This window comes from Gasterosteus aculeatus, chromosome 7 (genome assembly GCF_964276395.1).
Source record: "Gasterosteus aculeatus chromosome 7, fGasAcu3.hap1.1, whole genome shotgun sequence".
Lineage (NCBI taxonomy): Eukaryota > Metazoa > Chordata > Actinopteri > Perciformes > Gasterosteidae > Gasterosteus > Gasterosteus aculeatus.
The window spans coordinates 1,093,796-1,111,931 of NC_135694.1; the positions used below are offsets into that span (position 1 = coordinate 1,093,796).

The 18,136-nt window shown below is 48.8% G+C and overlaps 2 protein-coding genes across 5 annotated transcripts; one reads left to right on the forward strand and one right to left on the reverse strand.

Annotated features, from left to right (window-relative positions):
- Positions 1-269: 269 nt before the first annotated feature.
- On the reverse strand, positions 270-8,865 carry txk (TXK tyrosine kinase). Its single transcript, XM_078106071.1, has 17 exons — positions 8,738-8,865; positions 6,944-7,064; positions 5,790-5,838; positions 5,631-5,712; positions 5,404-5,535; positions 5,260-5,324; positions 4,994-5,053; positions 4,825-4,879; positions 2,811-2,890; positions 2,608-2,732; positions 2,440-2,514; positions 1,812-1,983; positions 1,509-1,725; positions 1,319-1,383; positions 1,109-1,227; positions 747-904; positions 270-566 (listed from the first exon to the last, which is right to left on the reverse strand). The coding sequence occupies exons 1-17, from the start codon at positions 8,813-8,815 to the stop codon at positions 495-497; spliced, it is 1,725 nt and encodes a 574-aa protein (XP_077962197.1). The 5' UTR covers positions 8,816-8,865; the 3' UTR covers positions 270-494.
- Positions 8,154-18,076, forward strand: tec (tec protein tyrosine kinase). 4 transcript variants are annotated; one of them, XM_078106070.1, is made up of 18 exons: positions 8,154-8,360; positions 9,270-9,467; positions 9,558-9,662; positions 11,013-11,094; positions 12,248-12,376; positions 12,746-12,795; positions 12,865-13,073; positions 13,164-13,229; positions 13,318-13,372; positions 13,537-13,619; positions 13,847-13,980; positions 14,974-15,048; positions 15,142-15,313; positions 15,666-15,882; positions 16,067-16,131; positions 16,211-16,329; positions 17,058-17,215; positions 17,329-18,076. In XM_078106070.1, exons 2-18 carry the CDS (start codon positions 9,330-9,332, stop codon positions 17,410-17,412), a joined length of 1,941 nt encoding a protein of 646 aa, XP_077962196.1. In that variant the 5' UTR covers positions 8,154-8,360; positions 9,270-9,329; the 3' UTR covers positions 17,413-18,076. The 4 variants fall into 4 exon arrangements, with proteins under 4 accessions (XP_077962196.1, XP_040038712.2, XP_077962195.1 ...); XM_040182778.2 differs by having other exon boundaries at positions 12,746-13,073; XM_078106069.1 differs by lacking the exons at positions 8,154-8,360; positions 9,270-9,467; positions 9,558-9,662; positions 11,013-11,094 and adding an exon at positions 11,352-11,874.
- The last annotated feature ends 60 nt before the right edge of the window (positions 18,077-18,136 follow it).

Sequence of the window (18,136 nt, forward strand, 5' to 3'; positions counted from 1 at the left end):
AGTGTGTATATAAATGCTGCTGTAGAAGAAAAATAATGAGTATATCTATCTGATAAGTTATTTAATACACGGGGAAGTTTGTTTCTTTGTTTTGTAGATGTTGAGGAGAATGCACAAAATACCAAAATAAAAAATATACAAAAAATTCAAGTAAAACATATATATTGAAGACAAGGTCCCTTTTCAGTGTGAGTACACAGTACAAATAGTCACACTTTGATTTAAAAAAAAGTACCATTGCTATAACTAATAGTACAATTGGACATAAAGGCAATTATTGTGTTTAATGACATCTTCACATGTTCAACATTTCATTATTTCACATTATATACAAATGTGTTTTCTATGTAGGGCCTTATATAAATGCTAAAACCCATCAGTGAAAACGCTGTGTGAAAAGGCTCTGATAAAAAAAATATTTTAACCAAGTTATTTACAATGACATCGTTCAGTGTGTGTTGATGGGAAATAATAATCAGCAGAAAAAATAAGTGTTATTCCGTATTTTCTGCCAGTTTTCTGACTTCCTCCAGCAGCTCTGAGAAAGATGGCCGACCCTGCGGCTTCTGCATCGCCACCAACGAAGAAGAAAAAGAAAAAGAAGAAGGAAATTGTGACTCAAATCTGTGTAACAAAACAAATGTGACTAAAAGCTTTAGAGTGCAGTCACGACCTCGGGAGGGTCAGTTTACATTTGTTTCATTGCCGAAACACAATAAACGAAGGCCTGCGTGCTCGGCGAGTACCTCGTGCCAGCAGCGGTACATGATGGAGAAGAGCGGCTGCGAGGCTCGCTGCGGGCGGTACAGCCGGACCCCCCGAGTGATCTCGTTGACCACCTCCATGTTGGAACGGTTCTCAAACGGGGTCCGGCCCTCCGAGTAGATCTCCCACATCACCACACCTGCACACAAACACACATGAACCCTTCCATGGTACACACACGTTTACTTCAGGGGGGAGAACGTTTTCTGGCTGATGAGAGACTTGTAACTTAATGCTAAGCTAGCTAACGTGTGCATCCTCTCCTTTACTCGGCCTCCAGCTACGCGTGAGGTCCTGAATTATTCCGTTGGAGCGACTGTGAAGAGGCTCGGTGGCTCCTCACCGAAGGACCAGACGTCAGACTTGCTGCTGTATTTATTGTAGTGGAGAACCTCCGGAGGAGACCACTTCACTGGGAACTTGGCACCATATGAACTGGTGTACTGGTTGTCCAGAACGTACCTGCAGGCAGGAAACAGAGAGTCACAGCGACCTGAGACCCCCTTACGCAGTAATCCCAATGACCATCCTTCCGATAGAGAGGCAGCCGTACCTGGTCATCCCAAAGTCACTGACCTTCACCACATTGAGGTCGTTCACCAGACAGTTCCTGGCGGCCTGGATGGGAGAAAAATAACTTCGAATATTCCTTTTAAATGTCAACATTTGACTTTTTGCCGTGCTAGATCTCAGAGGTACATATTGCCCGTGGTGGAGTATTTGCTTGTGGTATTAGTACTCACGAGGTCTCGGTGGATGAAACTCTGAGCCTCCAGGTACTCCATCCCCTCGCACACGTCCTGGCACATGGACAGAAGCCACGGCGTCTTCAGACTCTGCCTCCTCTGCCGCAGGAAGTTCAGCAGGCAGCCGTTCTCCATGAACTCGGCCACGATGAGCAGCGGCTGCTGCTGCAGGCAGACGCCGTACAGCTGCACCAGTTTCGGGTGGCAAAGCCTCCTGGAGGACACGACAACAGCAACACGGGGTCACTCCAACGAGCACCGAGCCGCTTGTTCCTGTCCTCCGTCTCCCCCCGTCCTCACATCATGACTTTAGCCTCCTCGATGAAGTCCTCCTCGTACATGGCGCCCGCCCTGATGGCCTTGATGGCCACTCGGTGCTGAGCTCGCCACCTTCCGAGCCTCACCACGCCGAACTGACCGCTGCCCAGCTCCTTCATGAAGGTCAGCTCGCTGGGGTTGATCTCCCACTTCTCTGGAGGGAGGGAGGGAGGGAGGGAGGGAGGAGGAGGACAGAGATGTGGTTCAAACAGAAGAGAATGTTGTCATCTTGAATCCTTTCCTTCTTTAAAGGAACAAAGTGTGTTCAGCTCATTGTTTTAATACCGTTAACTGTGTCAAGGTATTTTTTATGTGCTCATTTCAGTGAAAAGACTATTGTTATTTCAGATTATCTAATAACGACCTTGGTAATACGCTTTAAACTGCAAATGTTTATCAAGAATTATCTGAACAGATTTATGCCAAATAGAAACAAAACTGCACTTTATGTGTTTTTTGGGGTATATTTCGGGCGGAGGGAGTTTTGTCCTCATCGGCGTCCACGCATGGATCAATCAAACAATCTTGACAACTTCTAGTGTGTTAAATATCATTAATAAAATGTTAATTGTGAGCTATAACGCGTGTTTGTGTGCCTTCATTTCCTCACCGGAGCTGAATCCCGCCGTGGCCGGCACACAGCGCCCCATCGGACCCACCGGGTACCGCAGCCGGGTCACCAGACCTGAACACACGCACCCAACCGGGTCAGCTGAGCGGCATAGCGCGTAGCATAGCACGTAGCGTAGCACGTAGGGCTGGGTGGGGGCGTACCGACCTGCTGCGTTGTGCTCGTGGTACTGGATGACGTCAGGGATGGAGCTGAAGGTGTGTTTCTCAGCCAGGAAGAACTGACCCGCCTCACTTGTCTTGATCTGGTAGTGGCGGATGACCCCGCTAGCGCTGCACACGCAAAGATAACGTTTAGTTTCGGGGCAAAGAGTAACTGTGGATGTTGATCTTTAGTTGGGTGTGAATCACATCGATGTTTTGGTGTAGACGGAGACGGTGTAGACGCCCTTCTGACTAGACTCCCGCACCACGAAACCTCCCTCTTTGTCCTGGAAAACAAACCGTTGTTACTTTTATTACAATTGATCTCTTTTTCATTATCGGTGTACGTTATGTTGCTTGTTTTGTGTGTTTCCTCAAACCAAAGATGTCTGATTACTTTACGCCACATGAAACATTCAAACAATCATTGAAATAGTTGCTGACTATTGTTCTGAAAATTAACTAATGGATTCATTGTTTCCGACAGGTAGATGGACATGTATGAACAGGTGGGTGGACAGGTAGATGGACATGTAGATGAACAGATTGACGTACATGGGGATGGACAGGTGGATGTACAAGTAGATCCACAGGTGGGTGGACATGTAGATGGACAGGTATATCCACAGGTGGGTGGACATGTAGATGGACAGGTGGATGAACAGGTAGATCCACAGGTGGATGTACAGGTAGATCCACAGGTGGGTGGACATGTATAAACAGGTGGATGGACATGTAGATGAACAGATTGACAGACATGGGGAGGGAGAGGTGGATGTACAGGTAGATCCACAGGTGGGTGGACAGGTAGAAGGACGGGTGGATGGACATGTATAAACAGGTGGATGGACATGTAGATGAACAGATTGACGGACATGGGAATGGACAGGTGGATGGACAGGTAGATCCACAGGTGGGTGGACATATAGATGGACAGGTGGATGGACATGTAGATGAACAGATTGATGGACATATAGATGGACAGGTGGATGGACATGTAGATGAACAGATTGATGGACATGGGGATGGACAGGTGGATGTACAGGTAGATCCACAGGTGGTTGGACATTTAGATGGACAGGTATATCCACAGGTGGGTGGACATGTAGATGGACAGGTGGATGAACAGGTAGATCCACAGGTGGGTGGACATGTATAAACAGGTGGATGGACATGTAGATGAACAGATTGACAGACATGGGGAGGGAGAGGTGGATGGACAGGTAGATCCACAGGTGGATGTACAGGTAGATCCACAGGTGGGTGGACATATAGATGGACAGGTGGATGGACATGTAGATGAACAGATTGATGGTACATGGGGATGGACAGGTGGATGTACAAGTAGATCCACAGGTGGGTGGACATGTAGATGGACAGGTATATCCACAGGTGGGTGGACATGTAGATGGACAGGTGGATGAACAGGTAGATCCACAGGTGGATGTACAGGTAGATCCACAGGTGGGTGGACATGTATAAACAGGTGGATGGACATGTAGATGAACAGATTGACAGACATGGGGAGGGAGAGGTGGATGTACAGGTAGATCCACAGGTGGGTGGACAGGTAGAAGGACGGGTGGATGGACATGTATAAACAGGTGGATGGACATGTAGATGAACAGATTGACGGACATGGGAATGGACAGGTGGATGGACAGGTAGATCCACAGGTGGGTGGACATATAGATGGACAGGTGGATGGACATGTAGATGAACAGATTGATGGACATATAGATGGACAGGTGGATGGACATGTAGATGAACAGATTGATGGACATGGGGATGGACAGGTGGATGTACAGGTAGATCCACAGGTGGTTGGACATTTAGATGGACAGGTATATCCACAGGTGGGTGGACATGTAGATGGACAGGTGGATGAACAGGTAGATCCACAGGTGGGTGGACATGTATAAACAGGTGGATGGACATGTAGATGAACAGATTGACAGACATGGGGAGGGAGAGGTGGATGGACAGGTAGATCCACAGGTGGATGTACAGGTAGATCCACAGGTGGGTGGACATATAGATGGACAGGTGGATGGACATGTAGATGAACAGATTGATGGACATGGGGATGGACAGGTGGATGGACAGGTAGATCCACAGGTGGGTGGACATATAGATGGACAGGTGGATGGACATGTATAAACAGGTGGATGTACAGGTAGATCCACAGGTGGGTGGACAGGTAGAAGGACGGGTAGCATACCTCCTGTCTCAGCAGCTGCTCGGCTTCTGTCCTGGTGATGTTCTTGCAGTACCACCTGCAGGAAGGAAACAGAAACAAAATCGCTACTTAAATTGTGGCCTAGTGATCAATGTTACTGCAGTTTGAGTTAAAAGGACAAAACGTATATGAATTGTGAAATAAAACCTACGCGTTGGCCTCGATTCTGTTTCTCTCGGTCACGTAGTTGCTGGGAATGAACCCTTTGTTCCTGATGAAAGAACACAGCCACTTTAAACTCAGGAGGAGGAAGACGAGATCAGCATCTTAGCTTAGCGTGTTAGCATGCTAAAGTACGTCACACGTTGAAAGGTTGACCCGACGATGACGCTTCACGAAAGGTCGCGTTATGTCTTATATAGTAATTTATATATAACTAACAAACGGAACAAAATGAAAAGATTTCCCTTCAGTTACCCGTGTTTGTCCTGCGCTCTCCACCACAGCTGGTCCTGTTTGTGCAGGATGACGTACTCTTCTCCCTGTGGACGCAACACACCGCATCATCACACACACCTCCTGTGTGTGTGTGTCTGTGTGTGTGTGTGCGTGCGTGCGTACCTGTTTGAGGGTCAGGTCGGTGTCCTCCTTGGCGGTGAAGTCGTACATGGCGACGACGGTTAGCAGCCCCTGACCTTCGGCGTGCTCGTCGTCGGGGGGCGGGAGGGGGAGCTTCTTCCTGGACCTGTCGCCCTGAGAGGAGACACATCCGTGGATGAACACACACACACAACACACACACACACACACACACACACACACACACACACACACACACCGGGTCTTACCCTGCAGGCGTGCCCCGGGTATCGTCTGGTCCCGAAGCACAGCGAGCTGCTTCCCTCCAGCTCCACGTGGGTGCTGATCTCCCTGCAGGACCAATCAGAAGACAGATGTGTTTGCAGCTGTTTGCATGCGCGTTAGCTTGCAGAAGAAGACGCTGGTACCTGCTCTGCACGCTGCAGCAGCAGCAGAACACGGAGTGGATGGAATGATCTGCAGGAGCAAAGACAACACAGCAGTGTGACCACTTCATAAATATTCAGGTTCCACTCGAATCAAACTGTTATGTTATTGTGCGATAAGGTTTTACGTCACATTCTTATTTTCTCAGTTTGCAATCCGTTGAACTTAATTCTAAAAAATGTCCCCGTCTGAGATCCACGCACATGCAACAATAAAACACTCATGAATCTATATTTAATAATAAGCAATGATGAAAGTAGTGGTAGTAAAACGGCTCGAAACTTAGTATTAAATACGTAAAAATAAATATAGAATTATACAATTCACATACAATAAAATGAAATTGATGGATGGATTAAAATGAAACGACTCGAATGAAACAACAATTCTTAGATATAATAGTATATTAAACAGGATACAATTCTACCACTTGTACAATAAAACGTACAATAAACTACTAACAAAATGCTAATGTACATAAACTGTTTTGTTCTAGTTGAAGTCTTTGTGGTTTTGAGTAGGAGGTCTTTGTCAGGAAGTATAGTTTCCTTTTCCTCAGAACTAACTAACTCACTTCTTCCTCTGCAGGTGTGTGTGTGTGTGTGTGTGTGTGTGTGTGTGTGTGTGTGTGTGTGTGTGTGTGTGTGTGTGTGTGTTTGTTATGGTTCTGTGTGCGTGGGTCACTTTTACGGAGTTTGTCTCACACGTCTTCCTGTTACAGCTTAAGTGAATTAAACTAATTTGAAGACAAACGCACGCCTACAGATTGTCACGTGATCAACCCGCCAAAATAAAAGCCCCCAGAGTTCCGTCTGTGCGCTTCGGAGAAACAAAACTCTCTGTGAACAAACAGCTGTTTGGGAATAAATGAAGACGAGTTTATGTGGATTTGATGAACATATTAACACAGAATCTTAAGGTACTTCTGCAAAACATTCCAGAAGGAGATATTCTAATTAATATAATAATACATACATATATATATAAACATATAGCCCACGGAAACCAAACGTCCTAGTTCCTGTCAAACCTTTTTCGTCACACGTTGACATTCATCCACTTTAATTTGTGGTCTTCAAGGTTTCTCCTCAAAGTAAAAAGTCTGTTTGTTCAAGTTTATTTCAAAGCTGCTTACTTGAGTGAATCATGACGGCCTTCGCGTTGACGCTCTTCTTCTTCTTCAGCTCCTCTTCATGTTCCTCTCTCGCTCCGTCGAGGTCAGCGTGTCTCCGGTTGCCTTCACCGATGTGATGCCACTCAGGTGGGAAACATGTCAGCGAGAGAGACAGGAAGTGAAAGGGTGACGCAATGGAAACCACCGAGCATCCGTCTCAGGGCGACTCCATGAAAAACAACATGGCCGCACACGATGCAAGCATCCAATTTATGAAAAGGCTTTTATTTTGACAAACATCTTTTGACCAATGGGGGGCCTGATGTTCAGCGTTTAGGTTAAAACTTTTGTCTCTTTTTGTCTAAACACAGATCTTTGCATCTTTAATCTTTGAAAAAACTCTAAACCATCTTCTTCTCTGTTATTTCTGCCAAGCAGGTTATGTTTTATAACTACAGAGAAATGTCATTGCACTATATGGAGTAATATATCATAAGGTGTATGTAATAATGCATCGTAACCCTCTATGGAATAATGTCATAAGAATATATGCAATAATATATCATACAACTATATGGAATAATATATCACAGCCCTCCATTGAATAAGATATTATAACATTCAATAGAATAATGTATCATAACATTCTATGGAAAATCATATAATGAAATAAACTGCACGCAGACATATTTTTTGTAAAAGTTGTGCCTTTAATGTACCAGATTCTAAATGATGTGCTGAATGTCTCCTGATATTCGGAACCGCACGAGGAACGACGCTCAAAGAGAAACGTTATCATGTATTTTGATTTATTGAGTCGCTGTTGTTGTTCAGTTTAACACTCAGATGTCCGAGCGTCCTCTAACGCATCAGGAAGAAACAAATCCAAACAATGGCCCCTAATTAACGAATGTGGCTCCCGCTGCTACTTCTTACACTAGAATGATTACAGCGATGCTGCCATGAATGAAGAACCGGATCACGTGTTCACACAGGAAGTGTGACGCGCGCACACACACACACACACACACACATGCACACGCACACACTCAGTCTTTCTTCACTTCCTGAAACACTGATGTGATTTTCAACACTAGAAAAAAACATGAATTTACATACAAAAAATGTCCTGAGCTCAAATTCTGTCTGTTTCAAAAACACTTTATATGTAAAAGATGAAGTGAAAAGCGTCTCCGGGCTGCAGACTCACGTCGCACCACGTTTCGTATTTCTTTCCACTGATTCAAGACGATCCGACCTCTTCCTCTCTGACACGCGCACACACGCACGCGCACTGATCCCCCCCCCCCCCTCTGTGCGTGTGCGCGCGTGTCCGCCCCCTCGTCTTAATTTCCTGAAGCGCGCGCGCCTGTGAGAGAAGCTCGTGGGGAGCGGAGCCGCCCGGAGGGATCAAAGGAGGGCGACGCCACGACGGAAGGTGAGAAAGACTACGGGACTTCAAATGACGTCACTCGGCTGCATCTCCTCACGAACTCGACTTAACTCGACTTAACTAGACTTAACTCGATTTAACTCGACTTAACTCGAGCGCTCCGTCAAACGAGTTCTTCCCGCACGGTGAATAACAGCGACACGTGGGACGCGAAGCGTGAATCACAGAATGAAGCGACGCGCGTATCGTGACAGCGCGTGAGGAATAAGCCGCGTGACGTTTATTCATGAAACGAGTCATGAAACGTGGAACGTGGAGTGTAAAGTACAATGTGGATCCCGTGTCATGTTTGATTGACTTAATGCACGTTTAATGACGTCGATCACATCGCGAGGAACGTGAACTAACGTCCATTTAATTACCTGAGAGCAGGTGTTTCTCTTCCTTCTGCTGCGTTCAGGTGCTGTCGGAAAACACGGAGAGCAAGTTAGAAACGACATAAACAAGTACTTTACCAAAAGTATCGATAGTGTAATATAGTCTAAAAATACTGTAATTATAAAGAGTAAAAGTATAAGCATCAAAATACACGTAAAGTACCAAATGTACAATTACTCCCTCTGCAGAGACTCATTTAAGAATATATATATATTATTAATCAATCATTATCATTCATCAATGACGTGCAAAGTGTGGTTCAATACATGTCGTGTAAATGGAAATACTCAAGTAAAGTACCTCATAATTTTACTTAGGAAGGAACTTATTTATAAACTACATAAAACATGTTTCTGAACGCGTCATAATGAATGAAGGTAAAACATTGATTCATGTTCCCTTTTACAAACATGAACAAATATGTTGAAGTGCATCACAAACAAAGAGAGACACAATAGTACTGCAGAGAGACACAATAGTACTGCAGAGAGACACAATAGTACTGTTTCTCTTCAGCTCAGGCCGCCGTGTTCTGACGACGTCCACCAATGGGCTGAGGGCGTGGGCGGGGCCACGATGAGTGCCGGGCTGCTATTGGAGGAGACGCTCATCAAGCGCTCGCAGCAGAAGAAGAGGACGTCGCCGCTGAACTACAAGGAGCGACTGTTTGTCCTGACGGAGAGCCAGCTGGCGTACTACGATGGACGGAGAGAGGTGCCTCAGCGCCTCGGCGACCTAATATTCATAAATATACACACACATATTTATTTATTTATTTATTTATTTACACGTTTTCACCAACAGAGGAAGTTTCAGAGAGGCTCGATCGAGCTGAGACGCATCCGATGCGCCGAGATCGTGAAGCACGGAGGAGGAATCCTGCCCTGCCAGAACAAATACCCCTTCCAGGTACCGACGCACCACCAGTCCACCACCAGTCCACCTCCTCCAGTCCACCTCCTCCAGTCCACCTCCTCCAGTCCACCTCCTCCAGTCCACCACCTCCAGTCCACCACCTCCAGTCCACCTCCTCCAGTCCACCTCCTCCAGTCCACCACCAGTCCACCACCAGTCCACCACCAGTCCACCACCAGTCCACCACCAGTCCACCACCAGTCCACCTCCTCCAGTCCACCTCCTCCAGTCCACCACCTCCAGTCCACCACCTCCAGTCCACCACCTCCAGTCCACCACCAGTCCACCACCTCCAGTCCACCTCCTCCAGTCCACCTCCTCCAGTCCACCTCCTCCAGTCCACCTCCTCCAGTCCACCTCCTCCAGTCCACCTCAGTCCACCACCTCCAGTCCACCACCTCCAGTCCACCACCTCCAGTCCACCACCTCCAGTCCACCACCTCCAGTCCACCACCTCCAGTCCACCACCTCAGTCCACCACCTCAGTCCACCACCTCAGTCCACCTCAGTCCACCACCTCAGTCCACCACCTCAGTCCACCACCTCCAGTCCACCTCCAGTCCACCTCAGTCCACCACCTCCAGTCCACCACCTCCAGTCCACCACCTCCAGTCCACCTCAGTCCACCTGCTGGGTGTCTCACTCCAGAGCATTAGTACGACTTTGTGTTGTTTCCAATGAGCAAAAAGAAGAAACTAAAGTTGGACAAACGTATTTTGATTTGATGGATTATTACGTAACGTGAGCTCTGATTGGACGTCACGCTGAACCCGTTTGGATCATGTGGATTAGAGATTGTCAGACTTTGACACTGTTCTGCTTCAACAGAACTCTTCATTGTCTAACGTGTACTTAAAGGGCCGGTGTCCAACAAAATATTCGTATCCACGTTTTAATTGGTGTGTAAATCCCCAGAAACTAAGAACCGTGGTGCTTTCATATCAGCACAGAACGAGCCCCCCAGTCCACGTTGGAAGTGGGTCCGCCATGTTTCTAAGGAGGACCAGAGGGGACAAACCAAAACTCTGCTTTTAGAGACGCCTCGCTGCCGCCAAATCACCACGCTCTATATTCTAGAACTACGTTTCCCATGATGCTTTGGTGAAGCCAAAGAGAGCAGTTAGCAGCGGCTGTTTTCAGCCCCCCACCCCCCCCCCCATCAGCAGATGAGTCCTCTCTGTTGGACCCAGCGCTCTGTAGACGGACCTCTTGAGGACTTTTGGACTGAAGAACGAACTGTTAAGCTCAACAAAATAAAGAGCGACATCATTTAAATCATTAAAGAAACATTTTGGACGTGAATGTTCCAAATGTTCTTTCTCAACCAGCTTTGCTTGTGTGCAGGTGGTCTACGACAACAACACCCTCTACGTGTTCGCCCCCAACCCCGACAGCAGAAGCCTCTGGGTCCAGAGCCTGAAGGGGGGTCAGTCTCTACTCTATTCTATTCTATGTGGGTCCAGAGCCTGAAGGAGGGTCAGTCTCTACTCTACTCTATTCTATCTGGGTCCAGAGCCTGAAGGGGGGTCAGTCTCTACTCTATTCTATCTGGGTCCAGAGCCTGAAGGGGGGTCAGTCTCTACTCTATTCTATTCTATCTGGGTCCAGAGCCTGCAGGGGGGTCAGTCTCTACTCTACTCTATTCTATGTGGGTCCAGAGCCTGAAGGAGGGTCAGTCTCTACTCTATCTGGGTCCAGAGCCTGAAGGAGGGTCAGTCTCTACTCTATTCTATGTGGGTCCAGAGCCTGAAGGGGGGTCAGTCTCTACTCTATTCTATGTGGGTCCAGAGCCTGAAGGGGGGTCAGTCTCTACTCTATTCTATGTGGGTCCAGAGCCTGAAGGAGGGTCAGTCTCTACTCTATTCTATGTGGGTCCAGAGCCTGAAGGGGGGTCAGTCTCTACTCTATTCTATGTGGGTCCAGAGCCTGAAGGAGGGTCAGTCTCTACTCTATTCTATGTGGGTCCAGAGCCTGAAGGGGGGTCAGTCTCTACTCTATTCTATGTGGGTCCAGAGCCTGAAGGAGCGTCAGTCTCTATTCTATCTGGGTCCAGAGCCTGAAGGAGGGTCAGTCTCTACTCTACTCTATTCTATCTGGGTCCAGAGCCTGAAGGGGGGTCAGTCTCTATTCTATTCTATCTGGGTCCAGAGCCTGCAGGGGGGTCAGTCTCTACTCTATTCTATCTGGGTCCAGAGCCTGAAGGGGGGTCAGTCTCTACTCTATTCTATTCTATCTGGGTCCAGAGCCTGCAGGGGGGTCAGTCTCTACTCTACTCTACTCTACGCTGTGTGAACGTGTGAGTCGCTGCCTGAGACGGTTTCGCCCTTTTAAAACCACACGTCTGCGTTTCACACGTGGGGGGTTGTGGTGGCCGACGTGTCGGCGGGGGGGTTAAAGTTTCCAGTCTCTACATGGACCATCGTCTGCTAGATGTGCTGAAGGAGGAGTTCATGTCCGGGCGCCACATGAGCCGAGGCGCTAAAACGCCGGCGGCGTTCCCGGTTCGCCTCCAGTTCGCGTGAACGCACGTCGTGTTTGCTTTCCATCGAAGACGAGATCCTGGTTCCTTCTCCCCGCAGAGATCAAAGACAACGCCGTGGTCTCCGCCAAGTTCCACCCTCAGTTCTGGCAGGAAGGGGCGTGGCTCTGCTGCCGGCAGGCGGAGAAACTGGCGCCCGGCTGCGAGGAGTACAACCTGTTTGCAGACAGTAAGAAACCCGCCTGTTCTACTGGTTTTAAACTTGAAAGTTCAGCTCCTATGTACTTTTCAAATAATACTATGAATAGTTTACATTTATGGTTGAGTGAAGTACATTAAACCTGTAGGGCTTGAAGTACACTGCAGTAATTAAAGTACTTCCACCTCCAGTCAGCAGTAATATAAAGTTTCTTTAGTAAACGCACTAAAACTGCGTCACAAAGACCTCTGAGACGCTCCATTGAGAATTAAAAACAGGAAACCAGAGAGTTCGCCTCACTGGCTGCTCACCTGTGGAACCCGGCAGCCAGAGGTCAGAGGTCAAACTGCTGAGTACTTTCTGCTTGGTTTAAAGTTTCTGTTCCTCCTTTTTTTCAAGTTTCAAGAAAACCGCTACCGCCGATTCCTGAAGACGAGCGAAACAAGAAGGTAACCACACGCACACACGCACACGCACACACGCACAAACCGGCACACACGTTGCTCCTCCTCCTGCAGCGGCCCCCGCCCCCCCTCCCCCCGGACGACGATGAAGAGGAGGAGCAGCAGGAGGAGGAGGAGGAGGAGGAGGAGGAGGAGGAGGTGGTGGTGGCGCTGTACGACTTCCCCGGCACCGAGCCGCACGACCTGAGTCTGGTCAAAGGGGGCGAGTACGTCATCCTGGACAAGTGCGACGCCAACTGGTACAAAGCGCGCAACCAGCAGGGGTGAGTTCCCGCCACGGCGTCCCCCCCGTCCCCTCAGTCCCCTCCGTCCCCCGCGTGAAGCCTGAGCACCCGTCTCCGTGTGTCCCACAGGGAGGACGGCTACATCCCCAGCAACTACGTCACCGAGCGGAAGTCCGGCAGCCTGGTGCAGTTTGGGTGCGTCTGTCACCTCGTTCCGTGTAGCACAGCACGCGCCGCATCGCCCGTAGAACAACGTTGAGGTGTTTGTTGTTGTTTGTTTTAGTTGGTACAGTAAACAAGTCAACAGGAACAAGGCCGAGGAGCTGCTGAGGAAGGAGGTGAGCGATTTGGTCACGTTGCTTTGTTTCTTTCCTTTCACACTCCGTCATGTGGATGAAACCAAACTGATGTCTGACCTCCCCTCCTCCCTCCACCCCTCCTCCCCTCCTCCCTCCCCCTTCCCCTCCTCCCTCCCTCCCCCCTCCTCCGTCGCCCCCTGCAGGACAAAGAAGGAGCTTTCGTGGTCCGAGACTCCAGCACCCCGGGGGCCTTCACCGTGTCGCTGTACACTAAGTCCGGCGCAGGGTGAGGACACTGCGCTCAACTCACCTCCTCTCCTCCGGGAGGGGGGGGGGGGGGGGTGTTAGGGTGGGTGGAGGGCTATTTGGGGGGTCTGAGGGAATTTGAACAAAACAGGTGACGTTGTATTGGCATCACTACCTGCAGCTTCTTGCAATAAAAGTCTGTATGAGCCGGATGTAAGTCAGTGATTATTTATTGTTGCCCGTGAAATGATTGTTGTGTGTTTGCAGGAGCGGAGTTGCATGCATCAAACATTACCACATCAAGGAGACGCTCACATCGCCGCCGCAGTTTTACCTGGCTGAGAAACACCTGTTCAGCTCCGTCCCCGAACTCATCGAGTACCACAAACACAACGCGGCAGGTGAACATCGCCGCCGACGCCGCGTTCACTACTGACGTGGCCACCTGGACATTAACGAGAGGATCTACTGACCAGCAGGGGGCGACTCCTCTGCTCCCATAGACGTCTATGAGGAAATGACTCTACTTCTCTGTAGTGACCAGCAGGGGGCGACTCCTCTGCTCCCATAGACGTCTATGAGGAAATGACTCTACTTCTCTGTAGTGACCAGCAGGGGGCGACTCCTCTGCTCCCATAGACGTCTATGAGGAAATGACTCTACTTCTCTGTAGTGACCAGCAGGGGGCGACTCCTCTGCTCCCATAGACGTCCATGAGGAAATGACTCTACTTCTCTGTAGTGACCAGCAGGGGGCGACTCCTCTGCTCCCATAGACGTCTATGAGGAAATGACTCTACTTCTCTGTAGTGACCAGCAGGGGGCGACTCCTCTGCTCCCATAGACGTCTATGAGGAAATGACTCTACTTCTCTGCAGTGACCAGCAGGGGGCGACTCCTCTGCTCCCATAGACGTCTATGAGGAAATGACTCTACTTCTCTGTAGTGACCAGCAGGGGGCGACTCCTCTGCTCCCATAGACGTCTATGAGGAAATGACTCTACTTCTCTGCAGTGACCAGCAGGGGGCGACTCCTCTGCTCCCATAGACGTCTATGAGGAAATGACTCTACTTCTCTGCAGTGACCAGCAGGGGGCGACTCCTCTGCTCCCATAGACGTCTATGAGGAAATGACTCTACTTCTCTGTAGTGACCAGCAGGGGGCGACTCCTCTGCTCCCATAGACGTCTATGAGGAAATGACTCTACTTCTCTGTAGTGACCAGCAGGGGGCGACTCCTCTGCTCCCATAGACGTCTATGAGGAAATGACTCTACTTCTCTGCAGTGACCAGCAGGGGGCGACCTCCTATATCCATGCTAACATTTTAGTTCTGTAAGTATTTGGTCATGAACCAAATGAAACTGGAGGTCTGAACTCATGGTCCATGTGGCAGGTCTAGTTGCCCGGTTGCGGTATCCTGTAGGGAAGCAGGACAAGTCGGCTCCGTCCACCGCCGGCTTCAGCTACGGTGAGTTCAGACCGACCAGCGACTCCATCCAACAACCAACACGTGTTCATCCGTGGACTCACCTCAAAGCCTCCTCTGCTTCCCTCCCTCCAGAGAAGTGGGAGATCAACCCCAGCGAGCTGACCTTCATGAAGGAGCTGGGCAGCGGTCAGTTCGGCGTGGTGAGGCTCGGAAAGTGGCGAGCTCAGCACCGAGTGGCCATCAAGGCCATCAGGGCGGGCGCCATGTACGAGGAGGACTTCATCGAGGAGGCTAAAGTCATGATGTGAGCATTGCAAAGAGGGTTTATGGCGTTCGGGTGAAGACTCCATATGCGGCCGTATAACTTAAAGCTCGTAGAAAAGGAGCAAGGAGCAACCAAGTCAAACTGGTTCCACGATATTAAACCCTGGTTTAGTTACAACTGGACGTATGGTTACAGGGTCTGTATGAAGGCAATAGAGTAGTCATGAATAAGCAATACGAGATCATGGTCTAGTGGAGGCTGCAGGTTACACTCAGCCTTCCCAACAGTCCATTTTCTTTGTACAGAGTACAAATGCTGACCGCTTCAGAAGCCGTCGTTCATTTAAACAAATGGAGGAGTTCCTCCAGTCTGACGTGAGCGTGTTCTCCAGGAGGTTGTCCCACCCGAAGCTGGTGCAGCTGTACGGCGTCTGCAGCCAGCAGAAGCCCATCTACATCGTCACGGAGTTCATGGAGCACGGCTGCCTGCTGAACTTCCTCAGGCAGCGGCGGGGCAGCTTCGGCCTGGGGTCCTTGCTGAGCATCTGCCTGGACATCTGCGAGGCCATGGAGCACCTGGAGGCCCACCGCTTCATCCACAGAGACCTGGTAACTGCAGGATGCTCTCTAGCTTGTTCCTGATCGATACAGGCCCACCTTCCCCCACCAGTAGCGCTAAAGCTAATCGTTAGCATGCACATATTAAAAATGAAAGCTACGTCACCAAGATTCATCATCAGGGGACCAGGAACGTCTTCGTGAGACAAACTGTCTCTGTTCCTTCATCTCGCAGGCTTCCAGAAACTGTCTGGTGAACGACTCTCTGGTGGTGAAGGTGTCTGACTTCGGCATGACCAGGTACTCTACTACTACTAATACCCCCCCCCGTCTAAACATCCCTCCGCCCCTCCACTGACCTGAAACGTGGGTTTGGTAGATACGTGTTGGACGACCAGTACACCAGCTCGTCAGGGGCAAAGTTTCCAGTGAAGTGGTCGCCTCCCGAGGTCTTTAACTTCTGCAAATACAGCAGCAAGTCGGACGTGTGGTCGTACGGTGAGGACGCCAACATCAACAAACATGAATATATAGATCGATCGACGCTTCTCCTCCATCCAACATCAACAAACATGAATATATAGATCGATCGATTGCTTCACCTCCATCCAACATCAACAAACATATCAATATATAGATCGATCGCTTCTCCTCCATCCAACATCAACAAACATGAATATATAGATCGATCGACGCTTCTCCTCCATCCAACATCAACAAACATCAATATATAGATCGATCGACGCTTCTCCTCCATCCAACATCAACAAACATATCAATATATAGATCGATCGCTTCTCCTTCATCCAACATCAACAAACATATCAATATATAGATCGATCGCTTCTCCTTCATCCAACATCAACAAACATATCAATATATAGATTGATCGCTTATCCTCCATCCAACATCAACAAACATGAATATATAGATCAATTGATTGCTTCACCTCCATCCAACATCAACAAACGTATCAATATATAGATCGATCGACGCTTCTCCTCCATCCAACATCAACAAACATATCAATATATAGATCGATCGCTTCTCCTTCATCCAACATCAACAAACATATCAATATATAGAACGATCGCTTCTCCTTCATCCAACATCAACAAACATATCAATATATAGATCGATCGACGCTTCTCCTCCATCCAACATCAACAAACATATCAATATATAGATCGATCGACGCGTCTCCTCCATCCTTTGTGTGTCTCCAGGGGTGCTGATGTGGGAGGTGTTCACAGAGGGCCGCATGCCGTTTGAGCAGAATCAGAACCACGAGGTGGTCACCATGGTAACCAAGGGGCAGCGCCTGCACAGGCCCAAAATGGCCCCGCTCGCCATCTACGACATCATGCAGCTCACCTGGCAGGAGGTGAGCTGCATCTTCATCTTCATCATGTTGATGTCTCAGTTCATTTCACCGATGCTAAAACCTCCTTCCAGCCGACACGTCCAGCAGTACTTACAGCCCGGGTTCTGTTTCAGAGACCCGACGATCGTCCGTCGTTCTCTCAGCTCTGCCCGATGATCTCAGACGCCCTGGAGAGCGACACCCCTCCCCCCAACTGACCAATCGGCCGCCTCCAACGCCGCAAACCGGCCGGTCCTCAGGGTGCTGCAGCAGCGACCCGCCGGAGCTACAACACGGAACGCACGGCGCGAAGGTACCTGCACCTGCAGAGGGAGGAGAAGGACCAATCACGGTGCTCTTAAACGCAGACCCGCTGCCCACGTTGGAGCGACAGCGTGACGCACTAATGGAGTCATTTTCCACCGGACGCGACAGAACCAGAAGAAATCTGTGAATGTTTCAGGGCGACGTCAGTTAACCCAAATGTTAACATGTTCCTGTGTGATTACACTGTATGAATATGTATCCATGTACACTGACGTGCTTCATGTTCCAGGTCGCACCTGTTCAACCTCGCTGTAGTTGTTCTGTAGTTGACAGTTAAAAGTCCTAAAGTCATAAATGTCCACCTGCGGATCCGTAGAGATGAACAGTTCTGCTGCTGCAGCATGAAGGGAAACGAGCCTTCTGACCTTCTTCTGATCTTCTTCTGCAGCCGGACAGGAAATGACGTGTGTGTATTTCCGTTTTTTCCGTCTTTTAAAAAAAAATTGTAATTTAACAATTTTACACGTATAATTTCCGTGAGTAAACAGCTAATCAGCTAAATAAAGCAGAAATTAAGGTTAAAGAACAATAAATATAAATACATGTAAATAAAAACCTGATGGGGTTTGTGTCGTGTTTTAACAGTTATTGTGATAAATGAGTTACTTTCAATTC